The following is a 24,500-nucleotide window of genomic DNA, read 5'->3' on the forward strand; positions in this document are numbered from 1 at the left end:
GGCGTCATCAGGTGGGCCCCCAGGACGGCAGCTGCTGTAGAGGATACGTCTTTATCCCGAACGCCTTATAAAGGATGAGCAAGCTATCTGTGCGAGAGCCAGGTGCAATTGTAAACTTGGGATTAGCATTGCGAATAGCAGATGTGAGCTGTTGTTTAGTTGTTTTCCGACTGAGAGGGTCAAAATCATTATCAATCGATTGCTTCGTTTGCATGGGCTGTGTAGTCGGCGCGGGTAAGGCATATGGCCGGACGAGAGGAAGTACGTTGGCTAGAAAATTGTTTGTCAGTAGGGCCTTCTTATGATATGGGCGAGACTTGGTTGCCGGGTTGAAGTGTACTAAGATTTGATACATCTGCAAGCAGGTGATTTCCTGAAGCTTTTGTTCAGCATCATGCTGTAAGATGATTGTACGGAGTTTGTCATCTAAAGTTTCAATTTTAAAGTATACATTATTTGAATTATCGGAAGTAGAGAGTTTAGGCGGGATGTCAAATGTCGTTTCGGATTTGGGTTGCTGCTTTTCAGGAATCGTGGGCTTAGATGTGGAGGTTGTTGCGTTGTTCTGATCATGTGAGTTTGGAGAGTTTGTGGGGGTGGATTTCTTTTTTGATCTGGTCATCTTGGGAATTATTGACCCTATTAGTGGAGTGCGAGAAAAGATCAAATATCAGTTAAAATTACGAGCAAGATTGAAGTTAAAGACAAAATCAAAATGAGATGTCAAAAGGGATTGGAGTAGAGAAAAACATACCGTCGGCAAGAAGAATCTAATTAAAAGTATAGATAATATCAGCGAGGGGCGGATGTGTGAGATTGATCATGAGGCAGATCGAGAAAAAGATTCAAACATAATCTTGTGAAGACCCTTATAACTTCTCAGCAACAATGGGCCATCGGAGTTGATCTTACCGTGGGCTTGCTGATGATTTGGTGACATCAATCTGGAAGAAGTTGGAATTGGAAGGTAAGGTGTCAATCATCTGTTGTTTGATTACAATCATGAAAGGGTTTTGATAAGAATAACTCACTCACACCTGATAATTTGTTGGGTCAAGATCTGATACGTCATGTCTGTAGAATTAATTAATGTGCGGTGTAAAGTCGACAACAAAGGTGGCCTCACCTTGTGGATGTACATAGATAATGCATTATAATAAAAACACTACCAAATTATGACACAACCTAACAACAAACCAAGTACGTGTACATGGGCAGGCTCAGAGCTGCTCAGAGTAAGTCAGCAGCTGAGACCTGAGTTTTCTTTGTCTGATCATTGGAAAAAATATTTAATTACAGAATTGGATATCTAAATAATTTAATTTATAATTACAAAATGTAACATAATAAGAGCTCTGAATAATTTAATTCACAATTACAAAATGTAATATAATCAGATATTGCCTCATACCATGTAGTTTGACATTAGACTAGCTGAATAAGATATGAGGCTCATCCAATTGATAATCACAGGGTGCAATAAATTTGGTTTGAACATTCAAATGCCCCTAGTATCATATTTTGTTATTGTGTAATTGTGTAATAGAAATAATTTAGTTTTCTGCCCGGAAAACTTTAAATTTTGGGTAGTGTTAAGGGATCAATTAAAAAATTCATAATAAGTAGTTTACCAGTTGATTAGAAAGATTTAGCAGGACAGAAAATTCGAAATGGAGGTTTTTGGATCAATTGAAGCTCTTATAGGCTTATGTATTGGTCATTGGGTTGGTATTACATTGTTTTATTTCACATTACTTATTAAGATCATTAGAGTTCATTCACAAATTCATTACAATAAGAAAGAAAGAAAAACATAAGAAAAATTCGAAAATATAGGTATACAGGTTGAGAAATGGTTTTTGGGGTAGTAAAAATAAAGTTATGGGTATTATGAGGTTAGAATAGGAAAGAACAACAGTATAGTATACTGTAACAATTTTAATCTTGAAGGTTGATAAGAAGAAACAAAAGTTATTAGAGAAAAGGTACTTTTTTGAAGTTGGTAACACCACAGGAATCAATTGGTCTGAAACTCAATTGGAGAAAGTTGCGGTGACAGGGTCCGCAACTTTCTCCAATCGCTAATTGCGTTCGCAATTGGTTCGCAATTGGTTCGCTGTACGCCCTCGAGAGAGCACAATCAAAGCTAGTAGCAGCTAGGCACGTGATAGCACTTTCGAATGGTCTTGATACATTATGCCAGAAGATGTATCCGGTGTGATTGAACATTGTTTTAAATGAAATGATTTGCTTAGGACCCCGGTGCATACTCCCTCTAAAGGGTACTTATCTGTGGTGAGTACTCCTGAGAAGTTTTGTCACCTGCTCAAAAGAGACAATGCTTGCCGTGTCTGATCTTAAAACGAGGCTCCAATATTTTATAAAGAGGTAAATTGAACAAGGTTGAAACATGGCACAAAGCCTGATAGCTTGCAACCGTGACGGTATTGATGATGTACAGCGAACCAATTGTGAACACATTGCAAACGCAATTAGCGATTGGAGCAAGTTGCGGACCCTGTCACCGCAACTTTTTCCAATTGGGTTTCGAACCCATTGATTCCCGCGGTGTAAACAAGAGGTACACGTGTAGTTTGGTTATGTACACTGCGTCCACCACCTCCCTTCTCGACGTCGAGAAGGGTAGAAGGTCCCGATTTGGTTCAACTTTGTTCCAACTTTATTGCGGGTTAGTTTCACTACTGAGTATCCCACTCAGCATAGACTGAGAGATGCACGAGTGATTGATCAGAAGCCATTGAGCCTCAGGGAATTCCTCAGACGTTAGATTCTCAGCCTCAGGATATTCCTTAGAACTTCATACTCACTTAATCTCAGGCAACAAATCAATCTCATGTCTAACAGCCTTTGATAACCTTTTATTATGTTATTCACTCTCAAATCAACTTAAATCAATCTATCGCTATGGTGAATCAAATCATTCATGTCCATCAAAGTTGGACGATTTCAAATTTTGTCTTAGTTTGAAAGCTCTTGATAAAGAACAATGTGCTGGTTTGTGGCATCAAAGGAAAGCTGAGAAGATCTTGGAAAGACCTAATAGTGAAGATGTCTGGGATCACAGGTTGGTTTCTGAAAATCACATGTATCATGTTCAAAAATAGACGAGTACGTTGCAAGGGAGTATTAGAATATTGACTTCTTGATTGTTTACTTTACAGCCCAGTCGCACCTTCTGAGCCTATCTGGTCAAACAACGCGATGAACTGAGGTATTAGAACACACACCGAAAACTTTGTTCTTAGAGATATAAATCCTGGAGTAAAATTACAATATGCTGGAAAGTACAGGTCCTGATTTACAAGTTGTCAAAGTGACGGAGTTGCTCGACTCAAGGTGAAATCAAATCCCATAGTTGATTACCCAAGACAAATCCATCTCGATTATTTTCAGCTTTCCGGACCACTCGTGAAGATTCAGGATGTAAATCACATCCTTTTGTGTTTGAATATCATGCAACCAAGGATAATTAGCGAGGGATGAGTGGAAGACGAGGTCAAGCGGTACAAGTGTGAAACTTACACAGAAATAATTTGTCAGAGGGTTTTTCAGATGTTGTCCGGCGGGGTACTTGTACGAACCCGAGTTCATGATTAAGTTTGGTTTTCAATCTGAGTTGTAATGATAAATGTTAACAATACCGGCTCTACATATCTTGGAATGTAAAACTTACAATGAAGTACCAAAAACAAAGTCGCCGGACCGACTAGGCTCATAATGTTCAAGTTGTTCGCACTCAGCTTGCAAACGAGCGATTTGAGCCTTGGTGACCCCTACATTACTATCAAGCTCCTAAACCAGCATTCTGGTTAGCTCTTTGACTGATTTTAGCAATTGAGGATGGAACGTTACAAACTTTCAACTTTCTCGCTTCTTCATATGAATCCTGTTCGAGTGCGTAAATCTCTGCTTGTGTTTCTCTCACCACTGAGTTGGCTTTCATCTTGTCCAAAGCCTCTTGCTTAGCTTCAGCTTGACGCTCGAAACCTTCCTTTGCGCAAATAAATGAATATTCAAAATCGATCAGTAGTTCAAGACTCGTAGAATATTTTTTTACCAAAGATGATACTCACGATTCATTTCATTCCTCCCATTTTCTAATTTTTCTCGACATCTTTCTAACCATTTAAAAGTTTGATTGAGTGCTTGATAAACCAGTTCAGGATCTTCATCTATACCTTCCTTGATGACTTCTGTGGTATCTTGAACTAATGTAGTTGTTTCATCCCACATTTGAGCTGGGGAAGGGATTGGCTCTGATTCATCTTCTGGAGGTCAATTCGGTGGGTTTAAGCTTTGTCGTGGTTGAGACATTTTTCAGTCCAAGAGGGCGATGTTTCCTGTGAGATCGAATGTGGATTGGTATATGAATGATGATTGAATCAGGACAGTTGGTGTCTCAATCGTGTTCGAGCTGAAATTAGAATTCGACGTGAAGAAGGCTTTACGGAATCTTGGACGTGTTGATCACGTTGAACGCTGCTCGGCCCCCTCGGTCATGTCAAGTTCACTGAGGCCTTGTGACAGTCAGGTGATATTACCTCTGGACGCGTGACATCCAAGGTGACACTCACAAACCATTCAAACTTGATTATATGCGCACTACTTCAAATTCTCTCTGTCTGTTTTCACGGCCACGCAAAATGAGTGATATCAGGGTGGTCAGCACTTTTTCAGATGAAACCCGACGATAACACTTCAGAACCAGCATTTCAATGGTTTCTTACGAGTTTTTGTGATGCATTCTGTGGTGGTAGGCCTAAAGGGGCATTAACAGCTACAGTGTGTCACATGGTTCGTGTCACAGGTCCTTTCTTTATCTCTGGTATTTGACTCGCAAGCTGGTTCTTTGGGTTTCAGCCGAGTGTGACCTCTGGGCAAACCAAATGCACATCTACCACTGAGATCGATACAAACAAATCATCCAGCCCTAACAAAACATTATAATCGTTGCTATTGATAGAAGTTAAGGTAGGTAGAGTACTTGAGCTAGGATTGTTGTTGTGATTATTGGTTGAAAGGATATTACTAGGATGGTTATTGATCATTTCGTTTGGAATGCATCCTTTGGAGGAATATTGATTGAATGGGCAAGGGGGAATCGTTCAGTTGAATAAAATCAGGTGGTACGGTGATGCGCAGGTCTGAGCTGTCTAGGTTTTCAAATAGCTTTAGGCTGCTTAGGGTTGCTGAGTTTTTGAATGAGTGGAAGAAACGATTTTTTTGAAAAGACCTTTCTCGCACCAAACTCTGACCATTCTACCCTTCTCGACGTCGAGAAGGGAGGTGGTGGACGCAGTGGTAATAGTGGTAGTGGAATTTAAGGTTGCCAAGAGTATTTTCCGGGATTTTTAAGGTTATAGAAGATGATGTTGTATTACATGGGCAAGAAAAAGAGAGTAGCAGCTGTGAAAAGTGAAGAAAATGGGTGAATTTCGTCAAAAATGAAGGTTTTCAGCTCATTACATATGACGAATGACGTCAGATTAGGTTGGTAGATAGCTCATTCAACGCAAAATGGTGGATTACATAATGTACAAACTTTAAATCAATAGTAGCAGAGGTTTATGTAAAAATTTATGAGGTAAATAAGGAATTGGTGTGAATCTTGAATTTACAGTCACAAGTCAACATGTAACACTAAAAACCTTAACTTCACAACTCAATATCTTACTCATAACTCATCAGAAATACAGTCATTCCAGTTTTGCTTGTCCATTCCCATTTTTTATTTTTTATTTTCTCATCAATACAGGCCAATACAGGCCATTTTATAAGCATACATAGCCTTCAATCGTGATTGAAGTGTATCCAATTGAAGGGGGCTGTCCACCGATCACAATCGGTGCTGCCGACTCATCAGCACCAATAGCACCAATAGGCACCAATCCATTGCCTCCGATCCCATCCATGCATTGCTTGAATCATCCAATCCCTTCTCTCTACCTCACCATATCCTTTGAGAATTGAGTATATCTTTCAAGCTTTCATTCCGTGATGGTACCCTTTTGGTCTTGACTGGATTTGACTCAAGTAAGCTCCTTTAATGTCTTTCTCATGATGATACAATCCTCTGATTGCTGAATATCTTCCTTATCTTTCCAGCGGGTTCGATATCCTGGTCCGTTCATCAGATACTTTCAAGTTCATCAACTCGATTCCTTATCTTATCGCTAATTCAAGGTGTGCGTGTTCTTTGACTCAAAACTAAACACCCGCTAATTGAAATGTTTGACTTCTTTTGACTCCTTCCTGCCCATCAATTCAAGCTCTATGTAGTCATTGGTTCAGACATTTCACAGTACTTCGGAGATCGATCAATTTACTAAATCCAATCCAGCGGCAACAATCAATCCTGTTTAAGTTGATTTGTGTTGATACTGTTGATTCACGATTGTAACTTGTCTATTGCTAATCTTCAGTAACATGGTTGCTCAGAGCTTCGCACCCATCTATTGACATTCAAGGATCTCATTGTATTTTTTCTCTTTGAGTGATGTGCTTTTGTATTTTGTTGTACTTGTACTCAAGGATGGAAGTGTCTCTGATTTGTGATAGAAAGCTTGTACCTGCCATCCAAATGCTCACATCAATAAAATGAACACCTAACCTGGATCACTATCCTTGATTCTTATGATCGATACAGTCTCTGGATGCTTTCCTTTAACTATGAGTACTCCGTGTCTCATCAGATACGCAAGTTGAGCTCAGAGTGTATGAAATTTGTAGATGCATCTAGACACGCACAGCTTTTCTACTTCCAAGTTCCTGGTCATGATGAACTGCCTTGTTCCTCTGTGACTTGGTGTCAGAACTCTTCAACATCACACCATCTGTGACTTCAAGTTCTATATCTCCTTGCTTTGTGACCTGGGATCAATGCATTTGGAAAGCAATCAAACTAATACGGTGATAGACTTCATTTCACAAATTCTTGTATTACAAAGTCAAGAGGGACAAATGTCATACAAGCCAGCAAAATAGACATTGAAGCAATGGATTCAAACATGATATGACAGATTTAGAGTTGATCAAGACAAATGAAAATGGAACGATTGAGTCAATCAGTAAACATCGAGATCTTCAAGGTTGTATTCAAAGCTTACCTTGAACCCAAAGGAGTTATTGAGTCATAATAAAGAGATTTGTAGACCTTGTGTTGCTTGAATAGAAGCTAAAAGGTTTAAATCATGGTTAAGAGGTTCAAATCAAAGTCAGAACTATTCTTCAAAGCTGGGGTGTGAATCGAAGCAAATAGATTGAATTCGGAGCCTGAAGACGGGTTCACAACTCACAGTAAAGTTCCATGCCTAAGAGGACGGACTATGAAAGATGAGATCAAGCTGGAACGATGCAAGTGAGGATGAAAGGTTGGTCTGGGTTGGGGATGGGGACAGGTTCAATCAAAACTAAACACTTGCAACTCCAAATAAGCATAAGCATATGACTCAAATGTTCATGCTTATAGGATTACCTGTATTGCTGTAATAAATAAATAAATAAAATCTGATTGGACAAGCAAAACTGGATTGACTGTAGGTCATATGGGTGGCATAAATGATCAGTAACATGAGGGCTACAAGATGCACTTTAGTAATCAAAAATTGGAGCACATCTAAAAAAAATTGTAATCCCAAAATTTGGTTTTCAGCTAGTTTACAAGGAAAAAATCACCTGTATTCATCATAAGGAGTGCTGTACATCATATTATTGCGTCATTGATCACTTTTAGCTGTGAAAATTACATCATTTATTAGTAACAAAATCATTACATTGCGTCATCATAGGGTTTTTAGGGATTTCTGGGTGGATTTGATTGGTTTTTGTAAGGATCCAGGTAGCGTGATGAGATGCAAGGTGAGGCAAAGGTGGTCTGGTACTATAACTAGATTGCTAAGTGAGGACTAAAGCCTGCAGCTCACGAGCGCCTCGGCTATGCTCGACGTACATGTCACAGAAGTGTAAGTACAAGTGTCACTCTATGAGGTCGTAACACCACTCCCCCCTTTATCTCTCAACCTCCTCTTGCAGGTTAGCATCTTTCCCCGGGTGGCATTAAAAAACCCACTTGGGGAAAAAGCCATACCCTCACTTCTTTCTCCGTGTCCGTGAGTATCTAAGTTCTGAATTTGGATGTTGGTTGTTAAAGTCTTTCATCATTTCTTTTGCGTTTTGAAGACCTTCCTCTGGTTCCCATGATTCATACTCCGGGCCATATCCCTTCCAGTTGATTAGATATTCAATTTTCTTGCCTTTCCTCCGTTTATCTAATATTTCATTAAGTTCAAATTCTTCATGTTCTTCTATAATTATTGGCGGCGGTGCTGATTTATCTTGACCTTCTATTCTGCTACCTTCAAATTTTCTCATAAGATTGACATGGAATACTGGATGTATTCTATTCATTGACTTGGGTAATAACAGATGGTAAGCATTTTTTGAAACTCTAGATGAAATAACAAATGGTCCTAGCCAGCGGTGCAAAAACTTAGCTGTGGGTCTAGTTGTTGACAAGTTCTTGCTATTTAACCATACTTTGTCTCCTTCCTTCCAATTCGGCGTAGGCCTTGATTTCTCCTTGTGCTGCCTTTTCATATTTTCTTGTGTCAGTAACATGGCATCTTTCAATTCTTTTTGTACTTCTCTGATTTGTGTAATTCGGTCTTCAACTGCTGGTAAGCATCTTTCGGTAGACGGTACGTTTGTAAACATCACATCGAAGCCGTAATTTGCTTTGAATGGCGATACTCCTATTGCTGAGTGCTTGTTATTGTTATATGAAAATCGGCAAAAGGAAGTAAGTCACACCAATCATTTTGCTCATAAGAGGTGAAATGCCTTATAAATTGTTCTACAGCCTTGTTCGTAATTTCAGTTTGGCCGTCTGACTGGGGATGGTATGCTGTAGATGACTGCGTTTTGATTCCTAGTCTTCGGTTGAAGTCCTTTGTCATTCTTGAGATGAACACATTACCTCTATCGGAGGTGATTGTGCTTGGTGTTCCGTGGAGTCGCCATACCTCCTTAACCATGATTCCAGCTAACTCTTTCGAATCTATATTCTTACAGCAGGGGATAAAATGAGCCATTTTAGTTAATCTGTCCACTACTGTCAGTATCGAGGCAAACCCTTTAGACATGGGAAGATCAGTGATTAGATCATAGCATATGTCCTGCCACGGGCCTTGAGGTATCGGTAGCGGTTGGAGTGTGCCGAAAGGTTTTTCCGTTCTTGCTTTTACCTGTTGGCAAGATTGACAACCATTGACGTAGTTGTTGACAAAAGCTTTCAACGACGGCCAGTGATAGGCTCTCTTGACGAGCGCTAGTGTTCGCATTTGACCAGGATGACCTGCCAACTTACTGTCATGTCTAGATCTCAGTATTTGAATCTTCAAGTCCTTATCGTTTGGTACTACAATCTTGTTCCTGAAGTATAACATTTCATTTTCAATATGATAACCTTTCAATAATTTTGAGTTTGGCATCTCTTCACATAATGTCTTGATTTTCATTATATCCTTATCATTGTTCATTTTCCTCTTGATTCCGTCTCTTAATTCCAAGTCACTGATAATGGGCGCGTTTGTCATGATTTCACCTTCTTCACTGCCAGTTTCCATCTCTTGATCTTGAATTTCAAACAAGTTGTCGTCTTCAAACCACAGTTCAGCAACTTCCAGTTCATCAATGAAAGCGTCCTTCGGGAGGTTCTTGGGCTTCAGGATTTGGCCAAACGTCAATTTAGTCCCTTCTTTGGGCATTAAGTCCGGTCTTCGAGAAAGTGCATCCGGCTTTGTCGATTGATGTCCAGGTCGAAACCGTATTTCGAAATCAAAGCTCCCAAGAATCTCTGCCCATCTTGCTTGGAGACGTGTTAGTTCTTTAGTTGTCATTAGTGACTGAAGGTTTTTATGATCACTGTACACTATAACATTGAGGCGGTTTGGATTGCCTTCCAAGTACTGTCTCCACTCTTTGAAAGACGCCACGACTACCAACAACTCTTTATCAAATATCTCGTAGTTTCTTTCGGCTTGAATCAAAGACCATGATAGATAAGCAATTGGGTGAAGTTCATTGTTGTCGTCAGATATTTGTGATAAAACCGCTCCTAACGCATAATCAGAACAATCACATTCAAGCACAAATGGCTTGTACGGATCAGCTATTTCAATACCGGTGCAGTTGTAAAAGCATTTTTCAAAGTTTCAAACGCCTTGTTACACTCATCATTCCATTTGAATTCAACATCTTTCTTGGATAATTCGTGCAATGGTCGTGCTATTTTTGAGAAATGGTGAATGAATCTTCTATAAAAGTTTGAGAATCCTAGAAATTTCTGAACCTCTGATAAATTTTTTGGTGATGGCCAATCCTTTACAGCTTTCACCTTACTTTCATCCATTTTTATCTGATTACGGGATATTACTAGTCCTAAGTATGAGATTTCTTTCTTGGAGAACTTGCATTTTTCGGGTTTGAGCCAGACATTCTGCGCTTTTAAGATGTCAAGAACTTGCTTCACCACAGCCTCATGATCTACTCCCGGTCCAGTATAAATAAGTATATCATCTTGGTATGCTGCCACATCACGTCCAATATGGTTACGTAGTATGTCTTGAATGAAGTATTGAAAGAATCCCGGAGCTCCCGTTGGACCAAACGGCATAGTTAATGGTTCGAACTGACCAGCTTTGCAGATGAATGCGAGTTTGCCTTCGTCTCCTTCACGTACCCTCAGATTATTGTAGCCATTTCTCATGTCTAGACTGGTGAATTTATCGGTGTTGAGAAGGCTATCAATTAACTCCATTGTCAGCGGTAATGGATACTTATTCTTCACTGTAACTGCATTCAATCTTTGATAATCAAAGCACAGGCGTAAGTTCCCATCCTTCTTCCCCGTGAATAGCACTGGAGCCGCCCAAGGAGAGGTGGTCCTTTGAATTGTTCCGTTCTGAAGTCCTTTTTCCAACATCTCATTCAAGACTTCTCCTTCCTTTGGTGATAAAGGTATGACTTTGCCAGCTTGAGGCGTGGCACCAGGAATCAAGTCGACTCAAAAATCATAAGGTCGATGTGGTGGTAAAACATTGGAATTTGATTTTTCAAACATTTCAAGGTAAGCATGATATTCTTGAGGAACCAATTCAGCCGCTGTCTGTACTGCAACGTCTTTGATCTGATCTGCCGCTATTCTTGCTGATAGGTTCCATGATGCGTTCGCTGCGTCAATCATGGCAGTCGTAGGTTTCATTGACTCGCGCAGTTGTCAAATTTTCGAGTTTGATCGTAATATGCTTGGTTGCACTCGTCGGAATGTCTGCTTTAAGGGAAAATTATGCTTGCCAGTATACTCTTTTTCTTTGGGTACAGGAAAATTAATTCATGTACTCTGCGGGGGCATTAATGAGTTTATTTTAACCTCTACCCCCTTGTCAAGTTGCCTAGCTTGCCTCATAGGCTTCCAGTCCAAGTGGTCCTCAGAGGCGGTTTTCGGCATTGACAAAGCTTGGTTTCCACCAGCCGCAGGTATGTTTTTATCCTCTTGTTTTTCGTTTGGGTCTAGAAGGATTTCTAAATGGTGTTTCTGATGGTTATCTGTGTCTTCAACTTTAGAATCTTTAAGCGAGAAATACTCACATTGTGGGGGTGTTAATGAGTTGAAACACTCCACCCCCTCGTCAATGAACCTAGCTTGCCTTTCAGGCTCTGTTCCACAGGCTTTCGAGGCGGTTTTCGGTTTTGACAAAGTCGTTTCTATGACTGCAATGTTTGTGTTTTCAGAGTTCAGTTTGCCTTCTGTCCAGTCGATGTTCTGATGATTTGCTTTGATCCACGGCGTTCCCAGTATAACATCATACTTGTCTCTTAACTCAGTGATAATAAATGTGGTCGGTGGTGTATTAAAGTTGTTGGAATTTACAATGAAGTCACCGGTGTGAGTAACTTTCAATTCGTGACCACTGAAAGCTGTTACGCTCCTGACGGTCTTGAGGGGCTCAGTGAATAGGTTGTTCTTCATAACAAAGTTATTGCTCATGGCTTCATGGGTTGCTCCACTATCAACTAGTGCTTGAGCTCTTACAGTTGTGGCTTGGTTAACATCAAAAATTGTGATTTCATCAATTATCCTAGTATCTTTCATTTCAAGGGATGTGATATCACTACAGTCTACAGTTAACTTATTTCCGCTCAGGGGGGGCACAACTAGCACTCCTGAGCGTCACCATTTTTTGAGCTTTCTGCTTTGCTACCCTCTTCTTTTGTTACATCAACTTCAGCTACTCGTGATTTGAATATACTGAATGCACCATAATAACCACGACCCCTTCCTCTCCAACCTCCTCTTCCTCCTCCTTGCTTCTTCTTTTCCGGGCAATTTCCAATATAATGATCAACTTTTCCACATTGATAACATTCTCCTGCCATCCCTCTCCTTTTGTATTCATCTGTTGAAATGTTGAATCTATAGGCTGAACAATCCATTGGAGATGGTTCTGTAGTCGTGTGTGTCGGCGTTGTTGAGCTTTGAACTTGATGATTTAAATTGTGATTTCTTTCATTGACTTCATTATCGATTTTAATCGCTAATCTTGCCATGTCTTCTACTTCATCAAATACATCTCGAATCATATGAACTCGTATGTCACCTTTTAAAACTTGCTTGAACTGGGAAATTAGAACTGATTCGGGCCACTTGACAATTAAGGAAAGCTCTGCAAATTTAATCCAATAATCGGAAACGGATTGAGTTTGTTTTAGTGCATGTATCTCCTTTTCAGCTTTGGCAAGTCTTTCAGTGTCAAAAAATGTTGCTTTAAATGATTCAATAAATTTCTTCCAAGTAACATGATGCATCTTTTCCAAATCTAGCAGTTGATCAGTTAACAATTGTCCCCACAGACTGGCCTTTCCATCCATATAAGATAGCGTGAACGCTACTTGGGCCTGTTTGTTTATAAACGATGCCGCGTTCATTTGCATATACAGACTGACTTGATTGACAAAAACTTCTGCCTTCTGCCCTTTTGCCCTGTCAAACTTGTTTGGGGTTGCGATTTTAGGCGCTTTAAGTTGAGGAGTTTGTCGTTCAGGGATTGGTGTTGTTGAAGGAGCAGCTATCGGAGTTGTTGCGGTTGTTTCATGCATCGTTGAGTTATTCCGTTCAACACTCTGTTTCAATTCTAGCCAACGTTGTTCAGCTAACTGCCTCAATCTACTCTCTTCCATCTTCTTCATCACATCTTCTAAACTGATTTCAGACATCTGAGCTTCTCGTGCTTCCTCGAACTCTCCTTCACCTTCAGATGGCGTGTCAGGTACTGTGAAGTTCGGCGTGGTGGCTGATTATTCGGGTTTAAAGTTGGAATGACAGATCTATTTTGTGATTTAAAGTTTTGCAGATTGTGGGGTAATGAGATTTTCCAATTCAGTCGATAAGGTTTTGAGGTGAGTTTTCTTAAATTTTCTTCTATTCTTTCTCTTTGTTTTAACTTTCTTTTTGCTTCTTTGATTTAATTCTTTCTTCTATCTTCTCCTTTTTTTTTCTTCTTCTTCTTCAACTTTTTCTTTCTTTTCCTAATTTCTTTTTTCAATTTCTTTCTTCTTTTAATCTTTGAATTGATTTCTTTCTGTTGCCTTCAATCTTGGATCTCGAGTGTTTAAGACTTAGCAATATGTAAGGATCCAGGTAGCGTGATGAGATGCAAGGTGAGGCAAAGGTGGTCTGGTACTATAACTAGATTGCTAAGTGAGGACTAAAGCCTGCAGCTCACGAGCGCCTTGGCTATACTCAACGTACATTTCACAGAAGTGCAAGTACAAGTGTCACTCTATGAGGTCGTAACAGTTTTGAGGTTGTTGACCATTGTAAAAGTTGGAGTACATTGTTATATATACTTTGAGATGATTTTGGGATTGTTGTTCCCCTTTTTTCTTGATCATTCACATAGTTATTATTTTGTTTATCATTATAAACTTATGTTAATAGTACCTGGTCACTTAAATACACCCTTTATTATAGCTATAAAGAGAAATTTACTTTAGTATTATAGTCAAAAAGACTCATTGGGAATAATATCATTAAGATATTGCTTATTTTCTTCAGTTATCATTTGGGAATAACACTATAGCAGTGTTGATAGTAATAAAAATTGTGCTTTTGAAGTTAAAATACGTGTGAAAGATATATTTCTCTGGTGCCTTATCTGTACTCAATACAACAGAGCCTTTGACTGATTGTGTTGTTTTAGAGGAGCAGTCTCAGACAAATTCTACTAGTCATTTTATTAGTAGATTATCCTCTTCCAGCTCTGTATAACCCTTGTTGGGTTATAAGTTCTACAACGTTCATTGAGCGATGAATAACCCGAGTTTTGGCCATTTCAGCACGGTATTCTTTAGTATCTGGCGCGGTATGGTAGGTGGCCAATTTGGCCTCCTAATGGAGTAACATAAACCATTGGACTGTCAGTCTTGTGTGAAAGGTGTGAATGGCCAGGGATGAAAGTGAGAAATGTACAATGGCTTTGGCCCACTCGAAGGCACATTGAAGGGTAAAACAATATTGAAACATGGGATCCCAAGGCGCCACCAGGACAACTCCATCACCTCCATTGGACATTTCAGCGTGCTGGTGGTAAAGTTTGGCTGTGGTCTCATGTAATTTGACCACAGCCTTGGATGCCTGGTTTTGTGCATTGGTTACCATCCCATACCAAACATAAAAAAAGAACGAAACCAGGGGATAAACTCACTGCTAATCAGGCATTTAAAGCTTTGACATCGTGAGTTCCCAATGCCAAACCCGGTCCAGCCGCAGTAGCAACGGCACGTTTGGCCGCAGTGACCTGTTAGACATGGTGATAGAGGACATTCAGTCACCAAGAAGCAAATAAAAAATGATAATAAAATACTTACTTTGGCGTTCTTTTGCGCCTTCAAAGCCTCGTCCTTGTGAAGAATCATGATAGAACCTTTTTTCTTCTTCAATTTTTCAAGCAACTCAACATATTCAAACCAACCTTTAGAACCATCAATAAGAACCTTGGAGCGACCCACCACTCCCTTCCAAATGATCAAAAGAGCAAGTTCACTAGTCAAGAGCAGCTGCTCCATCAGCAGGGCATGCACATCACAGATCCTGGCGCATAGTTTCTTGATATCATTCAAAGACTTGCCATACAGGCAAGTCTTGAACTCGATTGGTTCCCCGTTGTTGAAGGTCTTAGATTCCACAAGAGGAGACTTGGGGATTCCAGAGGACCAACATCCATTGGTGACCTTTGCAGGAACCGCGTCCGCAAGTGGCATTGAATTGTGAGCATGGAGCTTAAACACAATATCAATGGTCACCTCGTGAGTTTGGTCAAAAGCTTTAGGGGCATCAGAGCCCTCGCGGAACAAGAGTTGATCAAAACAAAACTGACTAATTTTGGGAAGAACAACATTTAGACTAATGCAAGGAAGGAATACAATAAAATAAAATAGACATGAGTGTGGCGTTTAGACTAATAAAAAGGCAAGGGGCTGAGATAGAATACTGACTAGACTACTGTGTAAGGGTTTGTTGACAAGACAAGTAAAAAAATTGAAAACAAATTGTGTAGCTTGGTTTAACCGGGGTAGCAAGAGGCTTGTATGGAAATCGAGACTGCTTTTGATGACGACCTTTATAGCTTCACAACGTGGTTTCACAGCTTGTAGAAGTCAAAGAGACTTGGTGGTTGAAGTGATCAGTTGGTAATGGCCGGGAGAAAACTTTGTTCCGACCGAGATGATAGCAAAGCAACAGAAGCAGCTGAAAAACATGGTGGTAGATTCCCAGGGTGAAAGATTCAAACACTGGATGGCTAGATAGATGCCAGCAAATTGGCAGAGTGACAATTGGAGTTTGTTTGATGTAAGGCTGGACAATGGTTAATTAGTCTTCTTTCAAGGTATTTGATTGAATCAAATTGAGGCATCTTTGAATAACTTGATCTGACCGAGATGATGGCATAAAATCAGAAACATATAAAATTTGTGGTGGTAGAATCAAAGGTTGAAAAATTTGAACACTAGATGGCTAGATAGAAGCTAGGTAATTTGACAAAATGACGATTTGAGTTTGATTGAAGTCAAGGCGGCAAATTGCAAACGTGAGGATTTGAGTTTGATTGAAGTCAGGTTGGCCAATTTTAAGCCGGACGAATTGAGTTTGATTGAAGTCAGGTAGCACTATGTTTGATTGATTAGCCTTTGTTCAAGCAATTTGATGGTATCAATTTGAGGAAACTTCTTAATTGCCTTCAATCGGCGCCAATGAAGAAGTCAAAAAACATTGCTTCTGAGTGAATGAGTAATCTGATTTTAATGAGAAAATATCTACTGAGAATTGTCCATTTGGAATCAAAATGAAGCTTGATGTATTTGGAAACGAGATTTGATGGGAGATTGTTGGAGCGAAACAAAGAAGAAACAAAATGAGAAATATTGAATCAGCTAGATCATTAGGTAAGAAGAGGTGATAATGAACTGAAATCATACCTTTCAAACGTTCCTTGTGTGATACAAGATGATATGATCTGACCAAATAAGGTATTTGGCCAAATAAGGTCGTATATGTCAGGCAAGTGAAGAAGGTTTCATATGATTCATAGGTGGTGTTGTTTCCTGAGAACACCGGCTTCCACACCGGTGACTGAGTCGGAGGCAGGTGGAGGTCGGATTGGGGACAAAAGGTGAGAAGGGATGAAATCAAGGAGGTGAATTGTGTGGGAAGAAAGAAATCTGGCTGTTGAATGAGTAAATACAATACGAGTCATTCTGACGCTTTCTGGCCTGATTGCAATATCCGACCCTGAAATTGTCATGGAAGGGTCGGGTCCATGGAATCTCATGGAATGTCATACATCATACGTCTTGGCTTATGTCAGTCATGAGCCAAGACAGAGACCATTAGACATAAGAGCATCCACAGCCGTGCTGTAAATCAGTATCGTATGGAGGATCGCACGGATCGTTTAGGGAAGTGTTTGAGGCATGATTTTTCACTGATGCACAGCCGTGGTTCCGTACAGTACGGCTTGAAGCATATTTGGCAAGGTGAGTTATGGGTTATTGATCATCAAGGGGGATAATTTGCAGGGAGTGTCGGCAAGGAAGTGGGAGTTTTATGGGAAGAGCGAGGTATGGATGAATTTAGGGAGCAAGCCAAAATAGAACAAATTCCTTCTATTTTGGCTCGCACGGAGGAAATCCCCTTAGCTATGTGACAATTTAGGGCATTGGCTGTGGATGCTTTTGCCCTAAATTTCTGTACGACACGGTTTACGCCACACGGCTGTGGATGCTCTAATGAACTACAAGGTTTCAAGTCAAAAACATCTTAATTTCAAGTTTTGGACTTGGAAGTAAAATCCTTGTGTAACACATTGAGGTCGGAATCTACCAATGATCCCTTTAGTAGCTGTACTTAATTTATATCTCTGTCGTGACACACATCTCAAGTTCATTCCCATAAACATATGTGAAAACATGAAATTTAACGCACAATTAGGGGATACAAAGTAGAATCCGGGCGCGTGCCTGGATTCTACTTTGTATCCCCTAAATATCTACAACACCAAGTGCAATGGAAGGGAACTTTGACATCCGTTGTTCACACTGGACGGTCCAGATAACATCAGTTTCTCATTCTGAACCATGCTCCAAGATGTCAGCAATCTAAGATTTGGCAGTTTCATTTTACAAAGCTTTGGACTTGAGTCACAGTACTTCTTCACCCAGTATCTTCACTTCCCACAAAGTCTTGTATAGAGCTGCAGAAGGATACAAACATTGACTCTCATTGATTGAGGCTTCATAGCGACTTCCAGCTAGGTTGATCGATGCAACTTGATTTTTAAAGGAGTTGAAGATGAGATCCATTGAATGAGGCTTGTAGGAAAGGCAGATTTTAAGTCAGAAAGTCATCGAGCCAAGAAGATGCAGAGCGTGCCTTCTTGTCTAACTTAATCAAGTTCCCTTCGAGGCCTACCATACCAAAAGCAAAAAAAGAAAGAAAGCGAAGTGAGCCTTCTCGTCCACTTTAACTTCTTGACATCTTTTGAAGAATTTGTAACAACAAGCTCAATAATGATCTTACATTCGGTGGAATTTTTCTGACAACGGTAACTTTTTAAGTATCAAATTCTCGATCAATCAAATCTTCAGCCTTTCTCGTCTTTCTAAGGTAAATTTTGGTTGATAACTCCACTTGACATTCCTTTGTTGGTTAACAAATTGCTTTTTAGAAAACAAAGCAAGTTTATCGTGTGGGTAATGAAACACAGTTTCACTATTTTGTTGCCTGGCTCTAATAAAATTTTCAATTTACACACTCAAAGATAAGATTGCATATATATATATCACCAAACAAAACAAAATTAAAATTAAAGAAAAACCTATAAAAGTAACTAGCTACCCAATCCTTGTCCTTTAACTCTTAATAATCCTACTAACTCTTTTTGTACACCCACTCGTTTCTTTAATTCATTCAAATCATCAATAGATCTCAAATCATTAATGATATCTTTAGTTTTTGAGAAATAAACTTCTTTCAATAACGATCTCATCTTCATTTCCATCTCTTCTACTAATTTTCCTATATTATTTAAATGACTTGTTGATAAATTTGTACTAGTCGAAGGTGGTGATAAAACAAAGGTTTGTTCATGCTGTTTTCACAAAATACAATGTTCATATCAGTTCTGAAATAAAGACGAAAGTAAAAGATATAAAGACATCATGGTACTCACCTGTCGTGTCATACTACCAGCTAAGCTTAATTCACCTAATGATTCATTAGATTTTACTAGGTGTAACATCACAGTAGACGTGAGCTTGTACTGCGCGTTTCGACCCCTTTCAGTCGTCTCAAAAACATGAATGGAATCCCAAGTTCCTTTCAACTGATCACTTGGATCAATATCTTAGAAATCAAAGCAAATCAAGCTGTCAATGACCCCGATCTTTCAAGAACTAAAAAGAAAAAGCGTGACCATGACTCACTTTTTTTGAACAGGACTACTCCAGCAAAATCTTCGTCTAAATCCCATAGATAAACAGATGATGCACCTCCCTCATAATACCTACCGATTGTTAAAAGGTTTCCATTGATATCAATATCTGATTAAAATCATATCAATCTATTTCTCAAACTCCACAAAAGATAAATTTCAATCACTCAACAGTTCTCTGTATTTATCGAAAGCGTCATTGAGGGTAATCTCAAGTTTCCTTAATCGTACACTAGGTAAAGTACCTTCGGCCAAATCAGGTTCATAAACGTTTGTCCAAGGACTCCTGTAGTCGAAAAAAGTTCAAAATCAATAAACATTTCACCCTACTTTAAAAAAGTATGATTCACTTACCTATACGAATCTTGATCTCGATTATAATCACAATTTAAAAAATCACGACCAGAAGATTGACATCTTTTAACTTTCAAAGGTTGATCGATTGAAGTTAATAAATCATCAGTTAAATCAGGTAAGATTTCAATTAATGATTTCAAGTTGATTTCGATTTTTTCTGGTGGTAATCTTCTCATTAAATCTAATAATAAATCTAATGATGAAGTAGTGGTTGATTGTTGTGCTAAGATTTCATCCATGATGTTCTTGGTCTTTCAACTTGATTTGATGTTGTTCTTGTTGGTGATTCTGGGTTGGGATTTCCTGATTTGATCGGTTTCAGATCAGTTCAGATACTCGAATAACCACTCGGACTACTCGGACTACTCGGACTACCCGGACTACTCGGACTGCTCGGACTACTTCGGGGTGTCTGATCTACTTTTGCGCTCATGAAGGATTTGTTCGGGGTTTCGTAATTTCTGCATTAATCCATGGTCACGATCATGATCATGATCATGATGCTGATGCTGATGCTGATGCTGATGCTGATGCTGATGCTGATGCAGGCTGGTGACTTGTACAGCATACAAAGTTTAATCCACATTACCATTCTTTTACTTCCTTCACTCAATCATCTCAGAGTGAATTTTCCTTTGTTTTCATCCTCATTCTTATTTTCAATCTTCTTCGTCACTATATATGACCCTGGCCAACGCCTATGGGTATATTGAAAAAGGACCCTCGCAAGCTTCGGTATCCCCAACTCGACCGGTGAACTCGCGAGGGAGAGAGACTTAGAGGGACCAGATGGTTGACTCTTGAGTTTGTGCAATCCCAGCAATCCCACTCAATCCGGCAAATCCTCTCTTGAAATTGCATAAATGGAAAAGCCTAAAAAAATCATGCGAAATCGCGTGGCGCTTGTTGCTTTCCACTTCTTCTCATACCGCCGGTGTTGTATTTAACCTTTGGGAGCACAATCTGCAAAGGGGCAAATTCTATATTTAACGGATCGGACTGATCTCTCTGTTGTTTACCACAGACCCCTCTCATTCAAGTTTTCCTCGGTCATATCTCAATCCTCTTGGAACTGTTTCTAGTAAAAAGACCTCGATAGTTCATCTTCCTCGCTTTCTTTGACAGAAATGCTAAGATACTTTCTAAAGATCTCAACTTTACTCTTATCCTTGTGGATTTATAGTCTTGAGGTGGCGACCGTAGATGGTGAACTGATTTTCTGCACCGCAGGGTTTACAGTGAACAAAGACAAAACTGATGCAGGTATGTGATTTCATTGGAATCTTCATTACTTGATAGCATTCTCGACGTCCAGGCTCAACGCCGACCTGTCTTGTGATCGCTCACATTCACAGTCTGTAAGAAAAATGATCTGAATAATGTAAAGAATTATGATTGCCCTTATTCAAGATGTTGGTGTCAAAGTAAGATAGTTCCCCCTCCGTAAATCATCATCTCCTCGTCGAAGAGCTAATTCACAGACATCTTTTTAAAACAATCAAAGATCATCATTGGACCCCATTCACAGGATGCCGGCTCAAAAAATCAAAAATCAAAGGCACAAGTAATCAAGACTGTGCGGAATATGATTCCCTTCCAGACCGCACTTTCAGTCAGTACCCTGACTCCCAAGACATCCAGTCCTCATAAAGTGTCTGATTTGAGCTACATTATCTGATGCTGAATTGTTGATGTTTAGGTTGCAGGAACCCCGCAGGCGTGGATTATATATGCGATCCAAGTCCCGGGAGTCCTGATATTCCTCCGATGGGTCAGTGATATTTTTTCTTGGTCAAAAGTTAACGGGACTGAAAAGAGTCTGTTTCCTGTTAGTTTGTGACAATTGCAAACAGGGTAAATAGATCACCTGGAAAAAAAGAAATTCGGGAATCTTGTAGCACCTTGATACTTTGGTTTCCTTTGTTTATACCTCTTTATGCAAGGGTAGTAGAGTCCATGGAGGTTTCGGACGAGCAAGGATTTGAGTTGAAGGAAGTACAACCACAAGACAGACATTACATCTACACCACGGGGCAGCTGGCATGTGAAGATCAGGTGAAATCAGCCTCTGCCAATAAATCCTAGGCTCTTCACACCATGCCACATCTACCAGCAACACATGAAAGCCAGCGTGACCATCACCCAACATGGCCATGTGATCACAAGGTGATGGCTCACCTTGTCATTATGTGAGAAGCGTGGCCTGGTCATGGTGTGAGTCATCTCACCTGATGGGACACCTGTTCATTGGGTGAGATGACTCACACCATGACTAGGTGTCCCATCACCTAATGACCAGGTGAGCTGTTATCTAATGAACAGGTGGGCTGTCTCGCCCAATGAACAGGTGATGGCTCACCTGTTCAGGTTCACCTTATTCCAGTCCTGTTTCATTAGACACAAATTTATTTTTGTGGCTCAGGCATCTCACATCTATAGCATTCCTGCTACATATAGTATATTGCAGGAAGACTAGAAACAATACAAATGAGAAAGGAAATAGTAATTACACTAAGAACAAAGCCTAACAAATAAATTGAGAAAATTGAAAAAAAAACAGAAAATCATCTTAAACTTGAGGTGAACCAGTGTCTTCATCTACAGAGAGATCATGAAGCCCATTTCCAAATCCATCATCATCTTGCTGATCTTCATTTTGTTCTTCTTCAGTGAGTTCACGGATTGATTATGAGAGTGGGCACTTTGAACATGATTAGTCACAGGTGAAGCAAGGTATTGAAGTTCAGAACAGTATGAAGCAGTAGCTGTGCTTCGTACACTTTGGGGTACATGCAATAAGAGAGAACGTCCTATAAAAGTTGTCAAAAAGTCATTCGGCATTTGCAGGAATTGTAATTCGTTATCAAGTCTGAAAAAGACAACGAACCGTTGAGGTGATACTCTTTCCGAATTTCTCTTGAAGATCCTTCCTGGTCTTATCAAAAGTATATGGTGCCATACTGATACCCGGACGACCCTGAATTCTAGGTTTATCACGAATGATTTGACTATGTAGCGGCTCTGGGAATCCACCCACAGGTTGACCGAGATATCCTTGGAAAAATTCAACCACCGAGTTAGGGAAGTCAAGTTTATCGGCTCGGGCTTTGACATCAGCCTCAGAGAGCTTGTTGGACACCAAGAACTGAGCAAAGTCTCCCACAACTTTTGATGAATGGGTTACCTTTACAATATCACCACATAGTTGATTGGCTTCAATCTATGAGCAACCGGAAGTGAGATAGCCAAGTCAGCGAGGCAATCGCGTGATCAAGCAGGAAACCGCGTACATAAGCTTTCTTCACCACAGCCCGTTGTGTAGCAAGACCAAGTTGTTGGCTTTGGAAGATGAGGTCAGTGTATTGCCCACCGGGCATCTCATGCCTACAATCACATAGAGGAAGCATTGTAAGTTTCTCATAAGGTCAGCTTTACCCAGATCAAATACTCAACTCATAAACACCCGAGTCACTAGCTTTTACGTTAGCATTGAAACAGCTGTAAAGCATTCGGCATTGAGACCGTTCGCTCCTCTTATTAAAGCTTGGAGAGAAATGGTAGGTACTAGGGTACGAATCTTTTGAAGTCGTTCCCATGGATCTTCATAGAGGAATCGCATCGCTACATCGAACGTTGCACCTCCCCAACATTCAAGCGAGTAAGCGTTGGCTAGAGCATGACTAGTTTCACGAGCAATGTTGAGATCGATGGTTCAAAGACGGGTAGCTAGAAGAGATCGATGAGCGTCTCGCCAAGTGGTGTCCATGATCAAACATCCTTTGTAATCACGCACTGCCTTGTCAAATGCAGCAGAGAACCTCAATAACTATTACAGCGTGCAGGGTAAAGATTGAATTGTAATTAAAATACACAGTATCAGCGTATATTGCAATTGCTTAATAAAAGTAAGAGAGTGTGTTATGTCTTACCATCTGGACTGTTGTTTGAGGATGCTCCAGGTCGCATCAGCTCAACTTCATCAAAGGCTGGTAAGTTGTCGAGTGAATCATCATCAATAAATTGAGTGGTATTGAGATGAGAGTTTTTGTTCATCTTGAGTGATCAAAGTAGGGATTGATCATTGAATTGGTCAAAGTGGAACTCGCTCAAGATCAAAAGCAAAAAAATAGGGCGATTGAGCTGCTTATGTGATCACTATGGGTTTTGGTTTTTTCATTTGAAATTTATTCAATATAAATTCGATGAATGTTTGACTCAACATTTGCTCATCTTTTGTCGCAAGTTCATCAAAACTGCAAACGGCTGTACCAGTGGTCAGATGTTTTGTAAACCCAAAGAACCGCGAGATATAACGACAATGTGAAGACCCAATGCTGAATTCTTCAGACCAAACTGTACTTTTAATTTTGCAGATCAAGACCATTGATTTAGTACTCTACTAGAACATAGGCGGGCTTGCCCGCCTTTAGATTCAACATTGCTCCAAGATATAGCACTTAATCATGTAAATTGCTAAGCGTCAAAGTATGTAGTGTGCATAGCCAAGGTGTATGAAACAGGCATAGAGGAATGAGAACTTCAGGTTGCAAAATTAGTCAAATGACAACTTCAAGTTCAGAGTAATGAGTTGCAGCCTGACAGACTCTCGCAGAAGGCAAGAGACAGGGTTACACAAATAGGAAAGGAATGATGGATTTTAGAATGAATGTGTACAAATTCGATGTAGTAACAGTAGAATGTTGAACTACAGACTCACCCAAGTAATATGATCAAGAACTCAAGGTCAAGAGAGTTGACCCGGAGGCCTAGAGTATATGACATTTATCATGATTCAAAATTGGCATGATAGGTCATAGGCAGTAGACTCTATTTGTTGATGGATTTAAGCTGGTATACAAAAGTTCAGCTGAAGCCCATAGATTTGACAAAATGAAGAGTCTTAGAAATTGAGAACAAGTTTTTGATGGTGTCTAAAATACATGTCTTGAGTTTGATGGATTTGAGCTCATATGAAAAAGGAATTATTTGGTATTTTGTTGACTTGGTCTCCTGTACAGAGTGTAGTAGAGTTTTGTTATCACATTGTATTTTGCTAGAACTTGAGGGAGAGTAGTG

At 39.8% G+C, this 24,500-nt stretch overlaps 3 protein-coding genes across 3 annotated transcripts; 1 reads left to right on the forward strand and 2 right to left on the reverse strand.

Moving 5' to 3' along the window:
- Positions 1-7: 7 nt before the first annotated feature.
- Positions 8-622, reverse strand: MELLADRAFT_114177 (uncharacterized protein; the record flags this gene model as incomplete). Its single annotated transcript, XM_007419029.1, has 1 exon — positions 8-622. One exon carries the CDS (start codon positions 620-622, stop codon positions 8-10), a length of 615 nt encoding a protein of 204 aa, XP_007419091.1.
- A 17,842-nt stretch (positions 623-18,464) lies between these two features.
- MELLADRAFT_41209 (uncharacterized protein) lies at positions 18,465-19,663 on the reverse strand (the record flags this gene model as incomplete). Its single annotated transcript, XM_007419028.1, has 5 exons — positions 18,465-18,687; positions 18,793-18,979; positions 19,060-19,139; positions 19,240-19,353; positions 19,422-19,663. The coding sequence occupies 5 exons, from the start codon at positions 19,661-19,663 to the stop codon at positions 18,465-18,467; spliced, it is 846 nt and encodes a 281-aa protein (XP_007419090.1).
- Positions 19,664-20,551: 888 nt separating this feature from the next.
- On the forward strand, positions 20,552-21,286 carry MELLADRAFT_123752 (uncharacterized protein; the record flags this gene model as incomplete). Its single annotated transcript, XM_007419020.1, has 5 exons — positions 20,552-20,687; positions 20,780-20,848; positions 20,929-21,036; positions 21,124-21,195; positions 21,258-21,286. The coding sequence occupies 5 exons, from the start codon at positions 20,552-20,554 to the stop codon at positions 21,284-21,286; spliced, it is 414 nt and encodes a 137-aa protein (XP_007419082.1).
- Positions 21,287-24,500: the final 3,214 nt, after the last annotated feature.

This window comes from Melampsora larici-populina (assembly GCF_000204055.1).
Source record: "Melampsora larici-populina 98AG31 unplaced genomic scaffold MELLAscaffold_120, whole genome shotgun sequence".
Classification (NCBI taxonomy): Eukaryota; Fungi; Basidiomycota; class Pucciniomycetes; order Pucciniales; family Melampsoraceae; genus Melampsora; species Melampsora laricis-populina.